Source organism: Panthera onca, chromosome B3 (assembly GCF_046562875.1).
Source record: "Panthera onca isolate mPanOnc1 chromosome B3, mPanOnc1 haplotype 2, whole genome shotgun sequence".
In the NCBI taxonomy this organism is placed as follows: Eukaryota; Metazoa; Chordata; class Mammalia; order Carnivora; family Felidae; genus Panthera; species Panthera onca.
The window spans coordinates 124,710,346-124,734,349 of record NC_138344.1 but is presented as its reverse complement, the minus strand read 5'-3'; the positions used below and the strand labels follow the sequence as shown (position 1 = coordinate 124,734,349).

Sequence of the window (24,004 nt, the reverse complement as noted above, 5' to 3'; positions counted from 1 at the left end):
AAAGTTTCAATAGAGGTAAAAGCCAGCCTTAGAGCATATCTTACAAGCCATTCAGATACTCCATGGGAAATAATAGCCTGCTTAATCCCATAATCTTCTCTATTGTCATCTTGTCCCAGTGCTCCAAACTGTGGTGTTTTGTGTCTAATCAACTAATGTGTGAGGCTCATTAGCACATGAATTGTGTTGACTTCTCTGTTCCTAATGACTATCGGTTCAGTATGTTCTTAGCAGATCAACATGGTATTTTTTTTTTCTTGCCCAAATGTTTACTGTCAGATAGTAGCTAGTTACTTGAGTTTGACAATAGAAAATACAACACGGAGAATCAGACATTAAGTAACATATCCCTATGCCAGATTGTGTGAAAGAGAGGATGGAAAAGAGGTTCCAAAGAATGAATGTGTGGCTGAATTTACAACTGGGAGCAGTTCAACTTCTGCTGAGCAAGGAATGCTTGTATTATCATTAATTTCACATCTGAGTGATGACAGTGTGCTTGGTTCCATATGAAATCACAGGACCAAGTGCTTTTACACATCTGCCATGATTTTCACGAACTTCTACCCAACTACAGCTGAAGCATCTGTGCTTGTTCTTAATGTGAAATTTGTCCAACTTGGCTGCAATTGCATTCTTTGGTTCCACTAAAAAAAGGTCTAAATGAAGTTAAATCTGCTAATTTCAGTAAATTGACACAAGGCGGATGATGGGGAATCATTGTTCTTTCAGACGATGACACATTGTTTAAATTTGAACCTAAAGATACACAAACATACTTCTGGAGAATTTAGCAATTTGCTAACATGCTAAGTGTAATGTTTGTACACAAATAGAATAATAGTAGGATATTGATGTGTTCACATTAGTTTAAAATCACAGTTAGCATTGAGACCAGAAGCAACAGCCCTATGTTAAAATCACAAAGTGAATACTATTTCATTATTACTATGGAAACTTGACCTCTGTTTTCTCCATCTGCAGCTCAACTCTTATCTTCCTGTAGTTCCCAAACCGCCTTAGCCCCATCATCATCTTGATTTTACCTTGTATTTATATGATACCTTTCACTGAAGTGCTTAACTCTGAAAAAAAAAAAAAAAGTTTCCATGAGCCAGGAATCAGAAACTGAGGGTAGAATGATGAATAGATAGAACATTGTTTTATAACGGAATTTCAAATTTGGATTCAAAATACTAATTGGAAAAAAAGATCTTTGTTTTCTATTATGATTGGATCTGAACTTTCAAATCCTAAAATATTTTTGTCCAGATACTTCTCTTTATCCCATACTTGCCTTTGACCTTTACCAGGAATTGGAAGACTATATATTTTATCACACAGTCATCCTCACTGAGTACCCTCATCTAGAGCAGAGGTCCACAGACTACGACCATCTGGTCAAATCTTGCCTGCCACCTGTTTTTGTAAATAAAGTTTTATTGGAACACAGGCTCATTTTTTTTTTTTTTTTTTTTTTTTTTTATGTACTGTATGTGGCTGCTGTTACACTATAATGGCAGAGTTGAGTAGCTGCGACTGAGATCATATGGCCCACAAAGCCCGAAATATTCATCTGGCCCTTTCCAAAAATGTTTGCTGATCTCTGATCTAGATTTCTAAAAGTCAATAAAACAAACGATTCTCATTTAAATATGTCCCACGTTAGTTAAATCCTCCCAAAAACCTTTAACATTTCACATAAAAATGTCAAGAAAGTATGGTGAAAATGGTGCACTGATTTCTTTCCTATGTTTAAAGGCATAGTTACAGTGAGTACAAAAGACTATAATTCAGGGAACCGTGAAATGAAATCCATTTCCCCCAACTTTATAATTCTCTGCCATTAGCCAGGCCTCTTGTAGAACCCAGGACATGGTCAGAGGAGAAAGATGGTGAGAAGGTAGAGAGAGTCTTCTTACATAGCCTCTTCATAGGTTTAACTTCAGAAGATCATCAGATGATCTGAAACTCTACTGGCTCTTAGATTCTCCATAGACTGCCTCTAAAATAGACCTTGTTAAATTTCTCTGCCACTCAACAAAGTTACATATCAAAAGATTCTTCTTGAGTAGCATTTCCCCAAAAGTGTTCTGTGGAACACCAATCCAGAGAGAGGCTTCTGGAACCAAGAGCTCCCTGGGAAGCTCTGCATACTGCCTTCCTCTCTTGGATACCAATAATTCAGCTTGTCCTAGTAAAAGACCCAAGAAGTCCGCCATTACACTTTGTTGAAATTTATAAGGGTATGAATAGCTTCTTAAAAATAACATCCATGGGGTGCCTGGGTGGCTCAGTCGGTTGAATGACTGACTCTTGATTTCAGCCCAGGTCATGATCACAGGGTTTTGGGATTGAGCCCTGCATCGGGCTTCAGACTGAGCATGGAGGCTGCTTAAGATTTTCTCTCTCTCTCCCTCTGCCCCTCTCTCCCAGTTGCGTGCTCTCTCTCTAAAATAAAAACAATAAAAAAATAAAATAAAAGTAACATCCATTAATTTACCATGGAAAAAGAATTCAAGGAACGTAGTTTGGAAAATGCCACAAGAGCTGGGGAGAATCTGGGATAGAAATTATTGCTCCCTTGTTAGTGTTTCCATCTTTTCAATAGAAAATGTCTCTAAATTCCTGTGATATTCTGCAGCTGATTTGATGACCGAAGCTATAAAATAATATGCTGCTACACTTACGCTGAGAGTCACGTAGCACAGCAGTCTCCAGATTACAGAAGATTCACTTTGGAAATCTCTTTAAGTCTTTGTGGAGTTCTCCAACGTGACCAAAAGGCCATTTATGAGTAAGCATGAGATGTATTGAAGCAAAATGGTCAACATACATGGCCTAACTTCAATCCCAGTCCTTTGAATTTAATAACATTTTATCAGCCAGCCTTTTTTCATCAAGGTGTCTCCCATTCAGACCTCATTTGGAAGTTCGCTGAATTGGTGACCTCGCTGCATTGGTAAAGCCAGGTTCTCACTGAGGAATGACACCATTGCTTGGGGTGACTCTTTTCTGAAACTTCTACAGGTTATTTCTTGAGTCTTGAGTGGCCTCTTTTCTCTCCCAAGTGCACTTTTCTTAGCTGCAAGATATTTTAGCTTCTGTATTTTGTGCCTGTAATAGACTGAGCTAAGAAGTGTTCTTAGCCCATTTTCCTGGGCTAAGTAACAAACCACAGTAGCCAGAGGAATTGCCTGTCCAAGCCTTGGTCGTGGCTGCTAGGTCAGCAAATATGAATCCCAGGAGGGCACAGGAAAAAGAGTCTTGAACAAGGGGATCCAGGTCCTGGCTTTGGTTTGGCTCCACCAGCTAGCTTTACCAAATTTAAAAAGCCATGTTAAAAAAAAAAACAAAAACACGTGTTTGTTCACTTTGGGCTTCATTCTCTTCATACGCAACTGTGACTGTTGGACAAAAAGACTGATAATAACATACTCTGCAGCAACGGTTCTTGATTCTTGCTTTACACTGGACTCACATAGGGAGATTTTTTAATGGCCATGCCCTGGCTACACCCAAACCAATTACACCAGAATGTGTGGTAAAACCTAGGCATCTGCACTTCCAAATCTCTTCAGGTGATTTCAGTTTTGGGCCAGTATTAAGAACTATGCTGTGTAGCCCTAAAGGCTGAATTTTACACCCCACATCTCTGTGCTTAAAAAATGATAGCTGAGGGGTGCCTGAGTGGCTCAGTTGGTTGAGCGTCTGACTTCGGCTCAAGTCATGATCTCACAGTTCGTGGGTTCAAGCCCTGCGTTGGGCTCTGTGCTGACAACTTGGAGCCTAGAGCCTGCTTTGGATTCTGTGTCTCCCTCTCTCTCTGCCCCTCACCTGCTTGTGCTCTGTCTCTGTCTCTCTCTTAGATATAAATAAACACTAAAAATTTTTTTTAAAAAATGAGAGTGATGGAGAGTGATACCTGTCAATGACTACATATAGCAGGATAAAGGAACAGATAATTTAAAGCACAGCTCCTAATCATGGGCTTTAAAATCTTTTGCTTGTGACAAATAAAATTTTCACAAACAAATGACTCTATACCTGAGGTTGGGTTCTGGGTTTTTTTAATCTCTAAATCTAAAATGCAGATTCTGCATTTTAACAAGATCCCCCAGATGGGTTACATGTTCAGTAAAGTTTGAGAAGCACTGTAGAAGAACCATAGGCCTTCAGGTTTTGCGACAATCACTCCCTGAATATAAAATAACTACATGTGAAATGTTTAAAGGGAAAAAAAAGATGGAATCACAAAAATGAGTAAGCAGTGAGACTGTTAAAAATGAGCAGGCAGGGTCACCTGGGTGACTCAGTTGGTTGGTCGTCCGTCTTCAGCTCAGGTCATGATCTCACAGTCCGTGAGTTCAAGTCCCATGTTGGGCTCTGTGCTGACAGCTCAAAGCCTGGAGTCTGCTTCAGATTCTGTGTCTCCCTCTCTCTCTCTGACCTTCCCCCTCTCACACTGTGTCTCTCTCTCCACTCTCAAAAATAAATAAACATTAAAAAAATTTTTTTTAAATAAGCAGGCAAATTTTTTTTAAAAAGTAGATAGAAGTTCTGGAATCGAAGAAAGTATAATTGTTGAAAAAATACTCAGTGATACGTTATTAAACAAACAAAAATCTGTTGTTTGTTGTTCCAGCTGACTCTTACCATGGGGGGTTTTCTTTCTTCTATGTGTGATTTAAAAAAAAATGTTTATTTATTTATTTTGAGAGACAGAGAGTCGTGAAAGCAGGGGAAAGGCAGAGAGAGAGAGAGAGAGAGAGACAGAGGGAGAATCCCAAGCAGGCTCCATGCTTTCCACACAGAGCCCTGCACAGGGCTCGATCTCACAACCATGAGATCATGATGTGAGCTGATCTCAAGAGTCAGACATTTGACTGAGCCATGCAGGCGCTCCCTCCTATATGTGATTTTTGACTGTGAGCTCATACATATCTGATTGATCTTGATCTTTAAAAAATCTAGGGGGCCTGCACTGGTTTTTTCCTTCTGTTGAGATTTGCATTTATTTCTGCTGGAATCAAAAGGTACTCCTAGGCTGGTACCACTCCAGCTCTGGTCCAGGTTCTCTGGCTTAATCTAGAAGTCTCTGATTTACCTCACTACCCTGCCTTCTCACTGCACTAAAGCCTAGTATCTTGGCACCACTGATCTTGGCAGCCATCCCTAGGAATGTCCACCTTCTGTAAGCACCCACCACTTTGGCTTCAGCTTCTGGTTTCTTTTCCCTCTCTTGGAGCTATGACATAAAATATCTTTTTAAATGTATGATCTAGTGGTTTGGTAGTAGGAAGGCCCTACAAATTAATTCATCCATGACACCGTGGGAAGGAGACTCTACTAAAGCTATTTTATCATTATTAGATATTAGGTTAAAACACAAATTAGTAGGGCTGAGCCAGTCCACAAGCTCTTAGATACAACATATATCCTGGTGTCGATACTGGGGGCCCTAAAGATCTGACAGAAAATTACAACAAAGACAGAACCCCAGTTCGATGGCTATCTTTTGGCCAACATCCTATTCTAGGCATTATTTATTCTGGGGGCAGGCAAAAGTTGGATATGTCTTTTCAGCTATTTTTGAGTGAATCAAATATAAACTAAACCTTTTGGAAAAGTGCTAGAAAACACTAAAAAGATAAACCTTACTTTCTGAACAGCTTTGGACTCAATTAAAGACAGCTTTTACTTCATGTACATATAGATGAATGTTCACACACACACACACACACACACACACACACCTCTACAAGAAAACTGAGATGTGAGGGCGATCTGGCTGTGACATCTGTCACCCCATTGATCACCAGGGTTGAGTCCATTGATCTGGCTGGCTAGGCAGGTGTGCCCCCTCCTCTCTCACCACTCCATGTGCGTCCCTCCTGAAGCTGTGCACTTGGTCGAAGAGGACAACCTTCCCCTGTAGAGAAGCACCGTTCTTCAGTCAAGGGTTTATAAGTAGCTGCACAATCCTGCTAGAACCTCCAAACAAGCTCTCAAGGAAACTGAAGATGAGACCGTGGTTCTCCATTTTATCAAGGATAAAACTTGGGGATTTAGAATTGGAGTCATTGTAAGTGTATACTAAAGCTGCCTCTTGCTAAGTTATTTAACATCATCTCCACGTTTTGGTCATGCTAACTCTGGGTTTGAGGAATGCTCTGGTACAACCTATCTCTAACAGAATTGTGACCCATGGGATGATCCCCCATCGAATGGGTGTGGGAATGTGAAGGAAAACAGTGGTTTCCATGATTACCCTTGACTTACACAGCATCCAGCTTTGTGCCATTGAAAGCATGTCCTTGGATTGAAGTAAAGCCATTGTTGTATAGTTTCCTACAATCAACAGAGAGAGGAGAAATCAGTGACCCATAAGAGGTGAGGGTTGGGCTTCAGTTCTGTGGTATCAGAAATGTACAGTGAAGGTTCTCAGGTCCCACAAGAAAACTTTACAGTATGTCTTGCTTGGAACATAGAGTAATATCTCCCAGGGTGAATCCCCATTTTCCACACAGCTCCCAGTAACTTCAAACTGTTTCTCAGAAGTGGATTTACTTGGAAGAGCAAAGATTTGCCACCATTAAGGATTTATTTTGTTTTATTTTTTATTTTTTTCATTTTTATTATTTTTTATTTTTTTAAATATGAAATTTATTGTCAAATTGGTTTCCATACAACACCCAGTGCTCATCCCAACAGGTGCCCTCCTCAATGCCCATCACCCACCCCCCATCAACCATGGGGGAAGGGAAAAAAAAGATTGATTTTTAAATGTTCTACCTATACTCAAAAAAGAAGAGTTTCAGGTAACAATTCAATGTTAGTAATGGAGGAATAACTTCAGTTTCTTAAGAGGTCAATTTTAAAAGATACTATGCATCTGAATGCATAAGCTTTATATTTTCCTATTTAAAATGCCACTTCACATTTGTGTTTTATCCACATTTTTGTCCTCAGGGCTTATCATAGATTAAATGCTTAATGGTTGCAGGCTGAATCAAATCGAACTTCAAAGACAAATCTAAGAAAACAGGTAGAGCATTCTTTTTTGTGGAAATTTTGATGTTTTAAGTGGTTGCTATGTTTCCGTGACTAGCTACTTTGTGCGGTGATCCCTGGGACTGGACTGAAGTGTCATCTCCTCTATGTACTACTCAAGTTACTGAGAGGTGGGGGTGACTTGCCAAAGCCACATTGAGGCAGAGCTGCCGGGAGTCAGGATTTCTGTCCTCAGGAAGTGATTCTTCCTAAGTACCCAAAGGAAAAGGAGCCCTGGCCTAGTCCTAGCCATCCCCCATCTCCAGGGGGATGCATGGGGGCTATTGGCATCCAGAAAGAGAAGGCAGCCACGACCACAGTCAAGTACAACTAGTGACAGTTGTAGGGGAATTCTGAAAACCGTTGTACCCACCACCTGTTAACTCTGGTGACACGCTATGAAGCATGCAAGAGACTCTTCACTTGGAATTTTATCTGGCTCTGTCACTTCATCATATGTAATCCTGAGAATTTCTCAACCTCTATTGTCCTCAGCTTTCTTATCTGTAAGAAATATGATATTAATACCTAACCAAAACGTTGCTGGGAGGATCAAATAGCTATATGTTTATTGGTGAGAGACACTTAGGACATGACCGTGTTAAAAGGGATACCCTGAAAACTGGCATTTATCCTATGTAGTTGTGGAGAACTGAGACTAATCTTTGTTTTTATTTTTGATTAGTTTTAAACAATCATACAATGAGTTTAATTCCAGCTACTAATGTGTCCTGGGTGAGGATTGCAATGCACAGAGGTGCTAGGCACAGAGGCTGAAGAAAGCTCTGATAATTTTTTCTGAACTAGAGTTCTTTTATATTATATGTGAGAATCATGAGTTTGAGATTTCTGTTCTCCCAAACTTTCTGTTTCCTCCTGAGATTCCTAGACAATGAAAATATTCTTTGTTGGAATTACATTTCAGAGATTAAATAAAACTCTTATTGGACAAACAGGCCTTAAAAAGGGAAAAAAGTGAAGGAAGAAAAAATAGTGAAAAAGAAAAAAAAAAAAGGATTGCAAACTCTGAAACTCTATCCTAACAGGAATATGCATATAAATTCTGCTGTTGGACTCATACCCTTTCATACTTTTTTGAGCATGAGCTTCAAAGAAGCAAGAACATTCTTTTTCAGGAATGTAAAAATAATCATCTGAAAAGATAGTGGGCAACTCATGCCATCCCCACCACTAGATTGCAGGAAGCATGAGATTCCCTTATTTGGATGTTTGTTAAACACCTACTGGGGCCTGTGCTCAGTGGGACAACCAGCAGCTTTTACTTGAGAGGGCTGCTTGGGATAGGAGGTCCTTAGGAAAAAAAATGCCAAAAGCTGAAGGTAACCTTCTGTAAAGAAATTGAGAAAGTAGTTTACATACAATGAGTGGTAAGTGGTACAATGGAAACCTTTACAGAGGAGACAAATGGCCTTGGGGTTTGGGACTGAGCAGGCTAAGACTCCAGGTCTTTGCTGTGTTGTCAGATGAAATGGTGGCCAAGAACGAGTCTCTTTTCAAGAGAGCTCTCTCCTTGTTTCAAGAAGGATGAACTGAAATGTTCCACTGTGGATAGAGTCCCAGAGGTTGAGATAGGAACAGTTCAATTTGCTCTAAGCCCAGGTTCTTCCTCTATACAATATGGATACTAGAATACAGTTATATTATAAGGTATGCAGGTCAAATCTGGTCCAGTACTTGTTTTTGTAAATAAAATTTTATTGGAACAGACAGACTCACTAGTTTATGTATTGTGTATGGCTACCTTTTTCAGTTGCCACAAAGGCCATGTGGTTTATAAAACCGAAATGGTCTTCTACAGATAAATCATGCTGACCATTTGTAGAGGAGAATACTTGTCTTGTTACCTAAACCATTTTGTCGTCTACTGAGTACCATACCATAAGGCAATCCTCTTAATTAACTACTTTAGTAGATGATACAGCACATCCTGTAGTATATTTCTTGGATGGGCTATGAAAATACGACAGTGGTCCAAATAAAAATTGCATTTTGGTAGAAGTAGAACTGGCAATACTCACAGTGTCAACGTTTCATTGCACAGTCCCTGAAAAGCATTCGCAGGGATGGACGTCATGTAAGGGTTGTCTGTAATTTCACTGCAAAGAGGGGGAAAAAACACTTGGTAAAAAAAAAAAAATGCTTTCCTTCTGGAGCTGGGCTCTTGCTCTACCTATGCTCTCAAATAAATAACCTGACACAATTTAGTTTAATCTTGTTTCTTTTTAAGTTTCATTGACATTTCTTAGCTGCTAGTGGCTAGAGGTCCAGTGAGGTGGTGAGAGCTGTCCCAGGTGGACACGCAGTCACAGCCCCAAAAGTGCAGGAAGCAAGTGCGCTTTGAGTGTGGGCTGAGGTCCCCGACTTAATCCTCATTTGCAAGGGGAGCAGGTGGATCTAGAGTATTCTTGTAAATCTGCGACCAATACTTTGTCCAGGGTAACTAGAGTTTTCTAAGTGTATGGAACCTAAAGAAGGGTTGGTAGAAGGAGATCAATGGATTTCTTTTCATGAATATTACAAAGTGTCCTCTACTTGCAAAACACTGCCAGCAGATGCTTCCGGAGAACATTTGTGTGCCAGTCTAGTTGCAAGAAGACTGCCTACATTTTGAACTGAGCTCTTCTGCAGCAAAGGAGTGTGGTCATTTTTTTCTAGCAAAATCCTGAGAGTTCAGATCCTATCACTCCACATTTTCCTGTAGTGCAGACTCAACCTGTAACTCTGCATAAGTCCTTTTACTTCTATACAAGTAGGTAAGACACTTGACTGTGTCACAGGTTTTGGAAAAGGGCACTTGGCCACCAATCAGAAATCACAGGAAGCAGTTTTAACACCCCTAGTTACTACTCCTTGGGACTCTTCTCAGACAAAATCACTTAGATTCTCAATTCCTCAGTTTCTTCATTTGTAGAATGGAAAAAATTATAACTTCCATTTATACCTTATAAGGTGGTTGAGAGAAGTAAACATAATGCCTGGGAAAGTGTTTGAAAAGCTATTAAAAACTACGTGGAAAATAAAGTATCATCATTATCATCAAATTTCCCTTCCATTCAATAATCGCATCAGCAAACACGCATGCCATAATTTGTCCCATCAAACAACAACAAAAAGAAGCCTTTTCTCCTGACCCAATATCCTCTAACTACCGCTCTTTTTTAAGAGTAAAACTTCTCAAAAGAGTTGATGGTCACTGTCTCTAACTCTTCCCTTCTGACTCTTTTTCTTTCTTTTTTTTTGTTTCCTTCTGACTCTTTCTTGAGCCAACTCCAACCAGACTTCATCCTGGAGCTCCTGTGGAACTGCTCTTGTCAGAGTCACCAAAGTGCCATATTACTAAACCCAATGGTCATTTCTCAGTCCCTGTCTTGCTTCACCCACCAGTGCGTTTGTAACAGCTGATCTCTCTTCCCCTTGAGACAATTGCTTCACTTGGTTTTAACCAACCCTTATGACTGCATCCTACTTCTTGTTGGTGACAAAATACTGCCAAATATTGCATGTGTGCATACTTACAGTATAAAGAATACATCAGTAGAATAAACTTTGGTCAGGTCAGGGAATACTCCAAGTCCAGTGTTGAAAATGCCACTAAAGCGCATGAAAGAGAAGAAGAGAACAGAAATAAGGTAAGAAAATCAACACATAGGAAGCAGAATAGTGTAATAGCATGGGTTCTGAAGTCAGACTAGAATCAAATCCTAACTCTTTCTTTCAATACCTGAGTGACTGTAGGCAAGTCCTAAACCTTGAATGGGATGTTGTTCCCTCAAGGTACAAGAATCTAATTCGGTCCACTAGGGTTAATAAATTTTCTTCTGTTTAGAGGAATATGAGGATTCTTTCCAAGGAATCCAAGTAGGATTCCTAGAAATAGGAATTCAGGTTTCTGTGTGTGTGTGTGTGTGTGTGTGTGTGTGTGTGTAATATTTCCCTGTTTTAATTGGAGGACATTATGGGAAGGGCAGTGGAATAGGGGGAGGATGGGGTAGAAAGACAATATAATATCCAGCTCCAAGCCAGGCTTCCTCTTTAGAACTCCACATTATATTGTGTTCATTATTTTGCCAAGAATGATTTTTCCATGAAAGTCACCTGGGAATAGCATGGCAGCAGTACTATTTAGAAAATATGTCTAGACAAGGAATATGATCAATCAATGATAATGTCTTCACTCTCCAAAGTTTGTGTCATCAGGGAAAAATGTCAAGATTAAAAGATGTACATAAAACAGTACTAATACAGCAACTCTCAGGCTCCTGATGCCTCTCAGATTTGGTTAATTTAATATTTGTTGCAGCTACTACAATGTAGGTAGTAGAAATAGAGTTTTTTTTGACAGGTGTGGCATGGCATGGGGTGAGACTTAGGTAACTACCAAGAAAGTTTTAAAGGAAGTCTTCCAGCAGAGAAAAAACTCATATTCCATTGATATACCTTCTTAGGCAAATTCTGACCTGACTCCTTTTATTTTATTTTATTTTATTTTATTTTCTGTTTTGTTTGTTTGTTTGTTTATTTATTTATTTAGAGAGACAGAGAAACAGAGACAGGAAGAGAGGGCATGTGTAGTCATGAGCAAGTAAGGGAGGGGCAGAGAGAGAGAGAGGAGGAGAGAGAATCCCAAGCAGACTCTGCACTCAGTGCAGAGCCTGATGTGGGGCTCGATCTCATGATCATGAGATCATGACCTGAGGTGTAATCAAGTTGGATGCTCAACCTACTGAGCCACCCAGTAGGGGTGCCCCTGACCTGACTCCTTTTAGAGGGGAAGGCATAAGATTTGAAAAGAAAACAGGAGGCCGAGGTCTCAGAAAGAGCAAATGGGGTATTCCAGATAGCAAAGGAGAGAGTTCAGATTCCATATAGAACATGTGAAGAGCAGTAAACAAACAACAAACAGACTACTCAATTGCAATAGAGGTTCATGTGGAAGAGTGTGGAGGGAAGAAGGCTCTGGAGTTAAGGGAGGACCATGTATTGGGGCTGGAAATGCCAGATTAGGAACCAGGATCTCTCATTTCTTCAAAACCCCAAACAAGTCCATCTCCTTTTTGACGTGCCCTCAAATTTCCTGGACCCCAAATAATGTTGTACCTCTCATTTATCACCTACCATTATTTTCCAGTAGGAGAGGAATTTTTTGATTTCATTTATGGGAACTGGCATATGTTGGGAACAATATGTTCCCAACTAGATTGTAAGCTTCTTGAAGCTTAAGGACAATGTTTTATTATCCTATATGTTCCCTGCAGAGTTCTGCACAACTGAGGGATCATCGTATCAAAGAATTATTGATTGATTGAAACTCAAGATCCATACAGGAGTGATTGCCTTGTCCCATAAGTTTTTATTACTCCCCAGATACGCCTCCAGCCACATCTTCCATCGCTATTCTCCTCTATTCTCTCTGCATCTCCCACTCCCACCTCTTCAATGCTGAACTATTTTTAGGTCCCACATGAGACACATGTTTCCATACCTCTGTGTCTTTATCATGCTAGTCCATCTACCTGTATTTTTCTTCTACCTCTCCCCCTTCTTTTCCTGGATGACTTCAATTCATCTTTAAAGACCTAATTCATAAAATATATATGGATATACACTTTTATTTGAAAGCCTTAGATGGAAACAACCTAATATTTTAATTGTGATTATTTCTCAGTATTCGGATTAAGGTCGATTTTAATTTTTTCCCCTCATAATGTTTTTGTGTTCTAATCTTTTACAATGCATGTGAGCAGGAGAGAAGGGAAGAAGGGAAGGGTTCTTCCAGAGGGTGCCTAGAGAACCTGAGGCCACACATACACATCCATTGAACACATTTTTTATTGAGCACCTGCTCTGTGCCAGGCAGTAAAGATGCAATAGAGAGAAAAAGTGCTGTGGTCCGTGCTCTCAAATAGGTTGTATCTAGCTCATAAGGTGTCACCAAAGCAAAGCAATAGTGTTGTCTCCTCCATTTTTGTCCTCCCAACCTCCAAGAGATTAGATTTTGCCCTTTGTGGCTTTTCCTTTTCTCTGTGACAGTCACTTTAACATTGTTGTGGTACCCATTTCCTAAGAAAATTGACCAATGGCCTCTCAGAGTTTTTTGTTTTGTTTTGTTCTGTTACACTCCATTTAAGGGTATTTTCTTCCTCATGTCTCTTGGATTAAGTCTTTGGTCCCAGCATTATGTGCTGACTGTTAAATAGGTTTTTCAAATGTGGATCATTTCACCTGATACCTTCCCTGATGGGAAAGGTTGGGGTGTAAATCACAGGATGTGATTTGTTTCAGGCCATGTACCACAAAAATGGCTCTGGCCCACAGCATCCTAGGGAGACTCCTGGCTGGCAACAGCATTATAACTCTCTTTAGAAAAAAAGGGTGGGGATAGGATGGGGTAGAAGTTAATACTTACAGGAACTTCAGGAGGGGGAGCTCTTTTAGGGCACCAGGATCTATGTAAGTTAAGCTTCTGGTATTCCGAATCTCTCTGTAAGAGTTACAAGAAACACATTCACAGTAATACATCCATTTCTGTCCTTGTCAAAGATAAAGCAATACGAATCAGAGTTAACAAATGTTCATGAGAAGAATACACATTTAAGTGGTGCCCCAGGAACTGTCTCTGCCAGGAATCAGCCCCATCGACAACAAGCTCCTCCTGGCTCCTCCCAGGGACACAATAACTATTCAGCCCTCCCCATCATTGGCTTAGTTTCAGTCCATCTGAATTTATGGGTGACCTTTCTCTTAATTGCAGTCTCATATCCTTCCCCCGCCCCCACCAAATTTTTTATATTTAAATAGAAAAGAAAAGCCCCTCCAATGGCTGTTGAGGACACATATCTTTATTCTTTTTTTTTTTTTTAACGTTTATTTATTTTTGAGACAGAGAGAGACAGAGCATGAACGGGGGAGGGGCAGAGAGAGAGGGAGACACAGAATCAGAAGCAGGCTCCAGGCTCTGGGCCATCAGCCCAGAGCCTGACGCAGGGCTCGAACTCACGGACCGCGAGATTGTGACCTGAGCTGAAGTCGGACGCTTAACCGACTGAGCCACCCAGGCGCCCCAACACATATCTTTATTCTTAATAGCACACATATCCTGGCCTTGGGTTGGGAAGTTGAACAGACTAAATGATGGATGACAGCAAGGCAATAAGAGCAGCGAGCTTCCTTCTGTCAGTTGCTACTTCAGAGGTCGTGGTTGTAGTGTCTCAGCGGTTCACTTGAGTTTATTTTTCTATGTCAGTAATTTAAGACTTCAGCACATGTGGTGTGATATCATGTATGTCTGTAACTCACACACTAAGGTTTATATACATGCCAATCAAAATGCATAGTTAGCATTAGTGAAATTCCTGACTGTTCGAAACAGGTTCTCATTGGCAAAATTAACTGTATTCAACACGTGTGTATTGGTTGAAAGCGTTTACAGGCACTCCCTATGCTTATATGAAGAGGACAGAAGGACCCAGTAAGACCTGTATCCTTTCCCCTAGGGAATGGCACCTAAGGCACCTAAAGGAACGTGCATCCACTTGTTGATAGAAACAACTAGAAGTAACAACTAGAACAACCACTGGAAGAGAGTCACAACCTAGCATCTGGCCTGGACTTTTTCTTAACAGTTTTACGGAGGAAGAATTTTCATAAAATTCACACATTGCAGGTATACAGTTAGGTAATTTGTAGCAAATTTATACAATTGTGCAGCCACCATTACACCCCAGTTTTAGAATACTTCTGTCAATTTCTGTCAAGGACAAAAGTGATTGTATGCCCATTTGTAGTTAATTCCCACCCCGTCCTCCATGGCTAGGAACCACTGATCTGCTTTCTACCTCTAAATTTGCCCTATCTGGATGTTTCATAGAAATGAAATTATACATATGTAGTCTTCTGCATCTGGCTTCTTTCACTTAGCATGGCGTCTGTGAGGTTCATACACATCACAGCCTATGGCAGTGCTTTGCTCCTTCTTACTGCTGAGTACTCAGGTGGAACTCAGATCAACTGTTGACTCTGCCTCTTCTTTCTGGCTACATGACCTTGGACAAGTGTCTTGACCTCTTTGAGCCATAGTCTCCTCACCTATAAAATAGGGATAATAATAGCACATTTTTAAGAAGACTCTTGTGAAAATTAAATAATGTCTGTGAGGGGTTGGACATGTAGCCGAGCACACAGTGAAGGCTCTGTGAACAATAGTTTTACTATGTTATTCTCCTGAATGGACTGAAAGCTAGAACAGACATCAGAGACTTGAGGTTGGAGGTGATGCAATGTTCACACACATTTAAAAACAACAACAATAACAACAACAAAGCACTAGGTTTGGTATTTCACTAAGGATGTTGAGTATGAGACAGATCTTGGGAAAGAGAGGATAGAATTAACTCTGAGAACAGAAACCATCTACCCATCCCCTCACCCCACCTCAGTTCACTGTCTTATTAAGACAAACTTACTGGTCCATTGTATTCATTAGCATAAGTTTTGCAGAGACAGATAATGTTATTGCTCATTACTGGAACTTCTTGAAAGACACATTAGTGCTTCAACAGAAAGCATCAATAGTTTATATCCCAAGACTCTTGGAACCCCTCACCCCCAAATCAAGATCCTGATCCTACATGGAAATAACCACTTTATTTATTTAAAAAAATTTTAAGTTTATTCACTCTGAGAGAGAGAGAGAGAGAGAGAGAGAGAGCAAGCACAAGTGGGGGAGGGGCAGAGAGAGAGAGAGAGAAAGAATCCCAGGCAGGCTCTGCACTCAGTGCAGAGCCTGACGTGGGGCTTGAACTCATGAACCATGAGATTATGACCTGAGCTGAAGGCAGAGGCTTAAATTACTGAGCCACCCAGGTGCCCCTATTTATTTATTTTCAAATGTTTGTTTATTTTTGAGAAAGCACAAGAGGGGGAGGGGCAGAGAGACGAGGGCAGAGCATCTGAAGCAGGGCTCTGCCCTGACAGCTGTGAGCCTGATGTGGGGCTCGAACTCATGGAACCGCAGGATCATAACTTGAGCCGAAGTGAGATGCTCAACTGAGCCACCGAAGTGCCCAGGAAAGAACCACTTTATTTATTATTTGTTTTAAAGTTTATTTATTTGAGAGAGAGAGTGTGTGTGAGTTGGGGAGGGGCAGAGAGAGGGAGAGAGAGACAGAATCCAAAGTAGGCTGGGCACTGCCAGCACAGAGCCCAATGCAGGGCTTTAACACACTAACCATGAGATCGTGTTCTGAACCGAAATCAAGAGTTGGAGGTTTAACCGACCGAGCCACGCAGGTGCCCCCAGAAAGGCCCACTTTTAAGTACATAAAATTTTGTCCTGGTTTGAAACTAAAAGCCCTGTATTTCTGGAGCTCTGCCCGCCCTGGGTAAACTGGGATACTTGGCTACCGCATTGCACAATCTCATAGTTGTCCCACCTGTCCCTCTAAAGATACTTTAGATGCTTCCATGTGGAAGTGCTCTCTCTCTCTCTCTCTGGTGAGCAATAAACTCCTTGTCAGAGCTTTCCTTTTGGGGAGAAGGGTTCGAACTGCTGTCAGTCAAATGTAAACGAGTTAGGAGAGTTTGCAAACTGTCTGAGTGTGGTTTGCAGTCTGGAAAGCTGCTCCATGAGAGAGTACTGTTGAACAAGCCGGACTTGAGTGAGTGCCCCAAGAGAGAGCCACAGTGCAAGGCAGCCAGCCAGCTGAAGCCGCTTTAGGGGTAGTGGCTGGAGAAAGGAGAAACTGCTGTGGGTTCCAGCTGATTAAATGAGGCTGAAGCTACCTGGCGGCTCTAAGGGCAGAAAGCGGTGGGAGAGGCTGCAAGGAGAGGTGGGGAGAGACAAAAGAGGTGGATTTCTTAGGGGAAATCTAAGAGTACAAAAAGGGACAGACAAGAGTTACCTCAAGAAAACATCAAGGAAAAGAAGCCACTTTCTGAGGTAAGAAGACAGCTGATCATGCTCATAAGTGACTTAAAAAATAAAATAAAATCTTTGCTGAGAGAAAGATAAATAGATACTGTATGACTTCACTTATATGTGGAATCTAAAAAAGCCAAATTCCAGGGCACCTGGGTAGTTGCATCTATTAAGCGTCTGACTCCTTGATTTTGGCTCAGGTCGTGATCTCCAGGTTCATGACATCAAGTCCCCTGTTGGGCTCTGTGCTGACAGCACGGAGCCTGCTTGGGATTCTCTGTCTCCTCTCTCTCTGCGCCTCTCCTGCTTGTTTCCTCTCTCTCTCTCTCTCTCAAAAATAAATAAACTTAAAAAATAAAAATAGAAAAGCCAAACTCAGAGAAATAGGGACTACAGTGGTGCTCACCAGGGGCTGGGGAAGGACGGGGAGATGGGGAGATACCGGTCAAAGTGTACATCTATTTATCAGATTAACAAATTCTGGGGATCTAATGTACAGCATGCTAATATACTTGAAAGTTGCTAAGAGAGATCTTAAATGTCCTCACCACAAAAAAGAAATGGCAATTATATGACAGGATGGATGTGTTAGCTAATGCTATGGTGGTAATAATTTTGCAGTATACGAATGCGTCAAATCAACACATTGTACACTTTCACCTTACACAGTGCTACATGTCAATTATACCTCAAAACTAGAAAAAATAAAAACCCTGCTGCAGCACAGAAGGGGGAGGGGCACGGACTGCCAGCTTAGCTAATGGAGACAGATGTGAGAAGCGAATGCAGCTGGCATAATCTTTTCAAAGATAGAAAGCAGAGGGGAGTGGAGGTAAGCACTCTTGAACCTCTGATAAGAGGAAGAGGGTGAAGGAGGAGTCCGAATTTGAATGAGTTCCAAGCATGCCTGGGAGAGTGAACTTGAATCACACAATTTTGCGTTAAGCGCAATTTCAGCCAAACAGTGCAGGAGGCGACTATGTTGCCAGGAAGCTGGGGACACCAACAGAAAGAAAACATGTATGCCATTGCGGCACAGCAGGTTGGAATAGAGAGGACCCCAGAGTGAGTCTGAACAAAAGCTGGAGACGGCGGTGTCCCCGGCTCAGTGGCCTGGGTCCCTGGCTGACCGCCCACCTTTTCTTCCGCCCAGGACTGTCCCAGGAGCAAGTAATAGCCTTGCTTATCTTAGGGCTGTTAACGTAGTTTTATTTTTGTCTATTTTTTACCGCAATTAGCCTGCCCAAATGAATACAATAAGCATCAATAAAATTTTTTAAATACAGAGCACAGTGTTAATTGTGGTTATCGCTGGTAGATAGTTCTGGAATCTAGGAATATATAATTTTCACTTTTTATGTTTAAAATTTAAAAAAAAAATGAAACAAGAGGTGTCTGGGTGGCTCGGTTGGTTAAGGGTCCAACTCTTGATTTTAGCTCAGCTCATGATCTCATAGTTTGGTGAGTTTGAGCCCCATGTCGGGCTCTGTGCTGAACCTGCTTGGAATTCTCTCTCTCTGCCCCTCCCTGCTTGTGTTCTCTCTGTCTCTCTCAAAATTAACAAACAAATGCAAAAAAAAAAAAAAAAAAAAAAAAGCATACAAAAAATTCCCCAAATTAAAAAAAAGCAAAGGAATATATCTTCTGTATAAAAGTTTAAAAAATATATCTCCAGTGCCAGATCAGCTGCTTCAATCTTCTAGAATGCTCTTCTACGGAGTGGGGCTTTTTAGATGTGCAGAGAAATATTTGAGGATCTTGAAGTTCACTGATTACAAAAGCCCAGCCTTGGAGATTTAAAGGGTAATAAGGGACCGAGTATACTTACCACTCAGGATAGCTCTACCAGCAAGCGGGTGGGAGAGCTGACTTAAATGAAGCAGGTAACAATCATCCTCATTTTTCAGACAAAACAATGAAGACACATATAGCAAGGGTATACATAATCTCCTGTTACACAGAGGCAACCCTGGGTCTTAACCTAGGAATTATGACCCTAAATACTGCTTTATTTTTTATTTTTTTAATAGTGTTTATTTTTTTTTAATTTTTTTTTAACGTTTATTTATTTTTGAGACAGAGAGAGACAGACCATGAACGGGGGAGGGTCAGAGAGAGGGAGACACAGAATCTGAAACAGGCCCCAGGCTCTGAGCTGTCAGCACAGAGCCCGACGAGGGGCTCGAACTCACGGACCGCGAGATCATGCCCTGAGCCGAAGTTGGCCACCCAACCGACTGAGCCACCCAGGTGCCCCTTAATGGTGTTTAAAGGAGATCATCCACCAGAACTAAAAAGAAATTTAAAAACTCATTATTGTTTCATTTCCCTTCATTGGATTTCAAATAAAATGGGAATTTAAATGACCAGTGTTAACAGTGATAGCCTGAATGCCTTGTTTTCACAAACCAGCAGATCAGTACTTTAGCATACATTAGGTTTATTTAATCATCTGACTAGATTTTCTTCGGAGAAACATTTGTTCATTCTTAATAAGAGCAAAGAACTGAGAAATTGGCTTGTTCAAAACAGCTGGCATTGAGGCAGGCACTTAGTACACCCCCGGACAGTATGGGAAATCAGCAAAGTGACAGAAGAGAGTTCCCAGGTTGGGGAGAGAGAGAAAAAGGAAGAGAAATGAAGGTTTAAATCCCTCTACTATTAAGGAACGTTCCAACTACTTCCTTCCTTCCATTTTCCTGTGCCCGCTTTCCCTCTCAACTACTCACCAGGCATCAGAACATGGCACTTGCCTGTGATCCTTAGCCTTAGAGATATTTGTCCAGCCTCAGCACCCCCTCCCCTCCCCAGTTCATGAGTAGAAAGCATGCCAAGCTGGGAAACAAACTGAGGGTAATAATAAAGCTGATTCGGCATTTCACCTGTAAAGTGAGAGGGGGACAACGGCAGACCGGGAGACGAGACAGTTTTAGACTTGCAGGAGCACAGACCCTGAGTTGGAACGAGATGTCTGGAGACAAGACAAGCTTCCCTGGCTGGCATGGTTAAACTTTTAAGAAAAACAAATGCAGGGGCACCTGGGTGGCTCAGTCCACGACCTCAGGATCGTGATCTCAAGGTTATGAGATTGAGCCCCATGTCAGTTTCCATGCTTAGTGTGGAGATTAAGATTCGTTCTCTCTCTCTCTGGCCCCTCTTCCCAGCTCATTCATGCTCTCTCTCTCAAAAAAAAAATAAATTAATTAAAAATTAAAAAAGAAATACAAATATAATAATGTGTAAGACTGTGTAAAACAAGAAACTGAATGTGAATAATGGACAAAATCCTAGCTCTCGGCCAGCCCCCAGCTTCTTTTCAACTCTTACTTCAATTTGATTTTCAATTTTTTTCTAGTCTGCTTTTAAGAAGCCATAGTTCCGAAAAAAGTGGGAGGCATGGGGCACATGGGTGGCTCAGTCGGTTAAGTGTCCATGATCTCAGGGTTATGAGATCGAGTCCCATGTAAGGCTCCATGCTTAGTGTGGAGATTAAGGTTCCTTCTCTCTCTTCCTGTGCTCCTCTCCCCAGCTCATTCGTGCTCTCTCTCCCCCTCTCTCTCTCACTCTCTTGCTCTCTAAATAAATAAATACGAAAGAAATACAAATGCAATAATGTGCAAAACTATGTGTGTAAAACAAGAAGCTGAATGTGAATAATAGCCAAAATCCTAGCTCTCGGCCAGCCCGCAGCTTCTTTTCAACTCTTACTTCAATTTGATTTTCAATTTTTTTCTAGTCTGCTTTTAAGAAGCAGTAGTTCTGAAAAAAGTGGGAGGCATGGGGCACATGGGTGGCTCGGTCAGTTAAATGTCTGACTTCAGCTCAGGTCATGATCTCCCGGTTCCTGGGCTTGAGCTCCTCATCTGGCTCTGTGCTGACAGCATGGACCCTGCTTTGGATCCTCTGCCTCTCTCTGTCTGCTTCTTCCCAGCTTGCATCCTCTCTCTCTCAAAAATAAAGAAACACTGAAAAATTCTTTTTAAAAAGTGGGAGGCAGGCCACTTTCTCTTTGATTAGGTCTGTTCACTCTAGTGGGCACAGTAGACAGAGATTCATTAAAACTAAAGGAATTTTATTGGACGTTCATTACGTGCAACTTTACTGTATTCTCTGGGAGGTATAGGGAGGCAGTAAGTAGTTACTTAACTACTTTAGAAACGAGGTGTGTATATATTGGCAAAGCCATAATTTTGTTACCTTAAATACTTTAAATGCGGCACAGTAGTGAGGTGAAAACTGGTATGAACAACTAGGTAAGTTAATTTTAAGGTAACATTTTCTGATAGGCTTTTATCACATAAGTCACCCATGTAGTATTTTAACATCAAGTATTAATTTTAAGATTGATGCATATTGAAGGAACCCTTAATTTTTATTTTTTGGTTTTTTACTTTATTTTTTAATGTTTATTTATTTTTGTGAGAGAGAGAGAGAGACACACACACAGCATGAGTGGGGGAGGGGCAGAGAGAGAGGGAGACACAGAATCTGAAGCAGGCTCCAGGCTCCAGCTGTCAGCACACATCCCAGTGAAGGGCTTGAACTCATGAACCATGAGATCATGACTGGAGCTGAAGTGGGACGCATAACCGACTGAGCTACCCAGGTGCCCCATGTTTTGTGTTTTTAAAATACCATTATGTAAAAAGCATTTCCTCTGGCATTAAATAGTGTTTGACAACAGGTTTCTAATGGTTGCTCATTATTTCACATTAAACCATTCTCCTAGCTGACCATTTGAATAGTTTCCAAATTTAAAAAAAAAAATTTTTTTAACGTTTATTCATTTTTTTGATAGAGACAGAGCGTGAGTGGGAGAGGGGAAGAGAGAGAGGGAGACACAGAATCTGAAGCAGGCTCCAGGCTCTGAGCTGTCAGCACAGAGCCCGACGTGGGTCTCAAACCCACGGACTGTGAGATCATGACCTGAGCTGAAGTCAGACGCTCAACCGACTGAGCCACCCAGATGCCCCTGAATTTTTACTATTATAAATTATTACTATTTACTATTACTATTACTATTAAATTTACTATTATAAATTAATTCTGAGACAACTGGATTTCTATGTAAACTTTTTCTCACTCCTCTGCTTATTTTTTTAGGGAAAATTTATAGAAGTGGAATTACCAGGTCAAAAAGTATAAAGTCTGTCAAAGCTCTTGGTGTATAATAGATCCTTAGCTTTTGATGTCCTGATTTTTAGGCTAGCAGTAACTTTTTGCTAATAGTCTATAAATTCACAGAAAATTTTTTTTTTCCAAATTATCAATTCTTTTTCAATGAGAGAAATCTTAATTATTCTGCTTTGATAATTATCAATGAAGCGTTTCACTACTAACATTCCATTACTAAGGGGAAAATAATCTATAACTGAAAGGTGGTATTCATAATGTTGATGCACCTTTTAATTTATTGAGGAATTAAAAAATAATAGATGTTAATTCAAAGAGAGTTTATAAGTCTTCAGATTTTTATATTTATTTTTAAATGTTTATTTATTTTTGAAAGAGAAAGTGAGTGGGAGGAGGTGCAGAGAGAGAGGAGGAACAGAGGATCCAAAGCAGATTATGTGCTGATGGCAGAGAGCCCTATACAGGGCTCGAACTCATGACCCGTGAGATCATGACCTGAACTGAAGTCCAACGTTCCACCGACTGAGCCACCCACCCTGACACCCCATATCCTCAGATTTTTAAAGCTGAATGAAGAAAATGTAAGTGTGCCAGCAGATTTTTCCACTAGAAATAGGACATTATAAAAGTGATTTTCTGGGGCAACTGGGTGGCTCAGTCAGTTAAGTGTCTGACTTGATTTTGGCTCAGTTTGTCTGACTTGATTTGATCTCACAGTTCCAGGCATCAAACCCCATGTTGGGCTCTGTGTTGGCAGCACAGAACCTGCTTGGGATTCTCTCTCTTCCACTCTCTCTGCCCCTACCCCCACTCTCAAAATAAATAAATAAACTTTAAAAAAAAGTGATTTTCCAAATTGCCTGTATGATGCATATAGCTAATTGCATGACTATTTAATCATCAGGACTAAGGCGGGTACTTTTGAAATCCCTAATAAATCCGCTTGACTCAATTTAATGAAGCAGTGAATATTAAATCTTATCACATGATCTGCCATAAGTCACAATTTTTATCTACCCAGTTATAGAATTTTTATTGTGATTTTTTAAAAAATCCACATAAAAGTAAAAACATCCTTCTAATGGCAGCTTTTTCTTTATTTCTGTTTTTAATTGAAGAGAGATGGTTTTGCCAGACACTCTTGGTTTCAAATTCTGACTCTGAAATTTCTTAGAGGAGTAAATTAGGGCACAAGCCCCATGAAGTATGTATTACCATCTTCAGTTTGTGTAGTGGAAACTGAGGCTTAGTGAGATTAAGTGAGAGAAGATACATGAAGCACTTTTAGCAGAGTGCTTGCCCTTAAAAGGTGTTCAGTAATTGGAGCTGCTACTATTAGGGGTAACAATGGCAACAATCTGTGTACAATTGAAACCATGAAATCGAAGATACAAGTGACCAGGTTTCATCATTTTACAGGTGTAAGTCTTTATCAAATGTATACTTTGGGGGCCAAACTGTACCCCAGTGGTAGTTTAAAACCCAGGAGAACTGATTTAAATCCACTTAGGACTCTCAATAACTTATAAAGAAACCTGCCATTCTTGTAGTTTTCTTATACAAATCTTCAATGTCTTTTACCCATTGTTAACTAATACATAATTGCTACCTCTTCTGGGTATCTGTTGTTGTATAACAAATCACCCCAAACTAAGTGGGGTAACAATTTTGTGGATTAGGATTTCAAGCATTGCTAAAGTGGGCTTTTCTTCTGCTTCATGTGGCATCCACTGGGATCACTGGTTGGTATTTAGCTGGTGTCTGGATCAATCTAGAGGTCCAAGACAGTTGTGCTTCTATGCCTGGCCCTTTGAAGGTGATCGCTAGAAAGCTAGGCTCAGCGAGGCCCTTCTCCATCTCCGTGTAGTAATTCAGAGCCTC

General features: G+C 40.7%; 1 protein-coding gene across 5 annotated transcripts in view; it reads right to left on the bottom strand.

The window, feature by feature from the left end:
- The window catches only part of TSHR (thyroid stimulating hormone receptor), a 156,530-nt gene that overhangs the window by 30,149 nt on the left and 102,377 nt on the right, over positions 1 to 24,004 (bottom strand). For all 5 annotated transcript variants that reach the window (XM_060620451.3, XM_060620448.3, XM_060620449.3 and 2 more), the window contains 4 exons: positions 13,481 to 13,555; positions 10,591 to 10,665; positions 9,093 to 9,170; positions 6,283 to 6,351 (listed from right to left, as the gene is read on the bottom strand). In XM_060620451.3, coding sequence (XP_060476434.1) covers positions 6,283 to 6,351; positions 9,093 to 9,170; positions 10,591 to 10,665; positions 13,481 to 13,555 — 297 coding nt within the window. The remainder of the gene's footprint in view (positions 1 to 6,282; positions 6,352 to 9,092; positions 9,171 to 10,590; positions 10,666 to 13,480; positions 13,556 to 24,004) is intronic.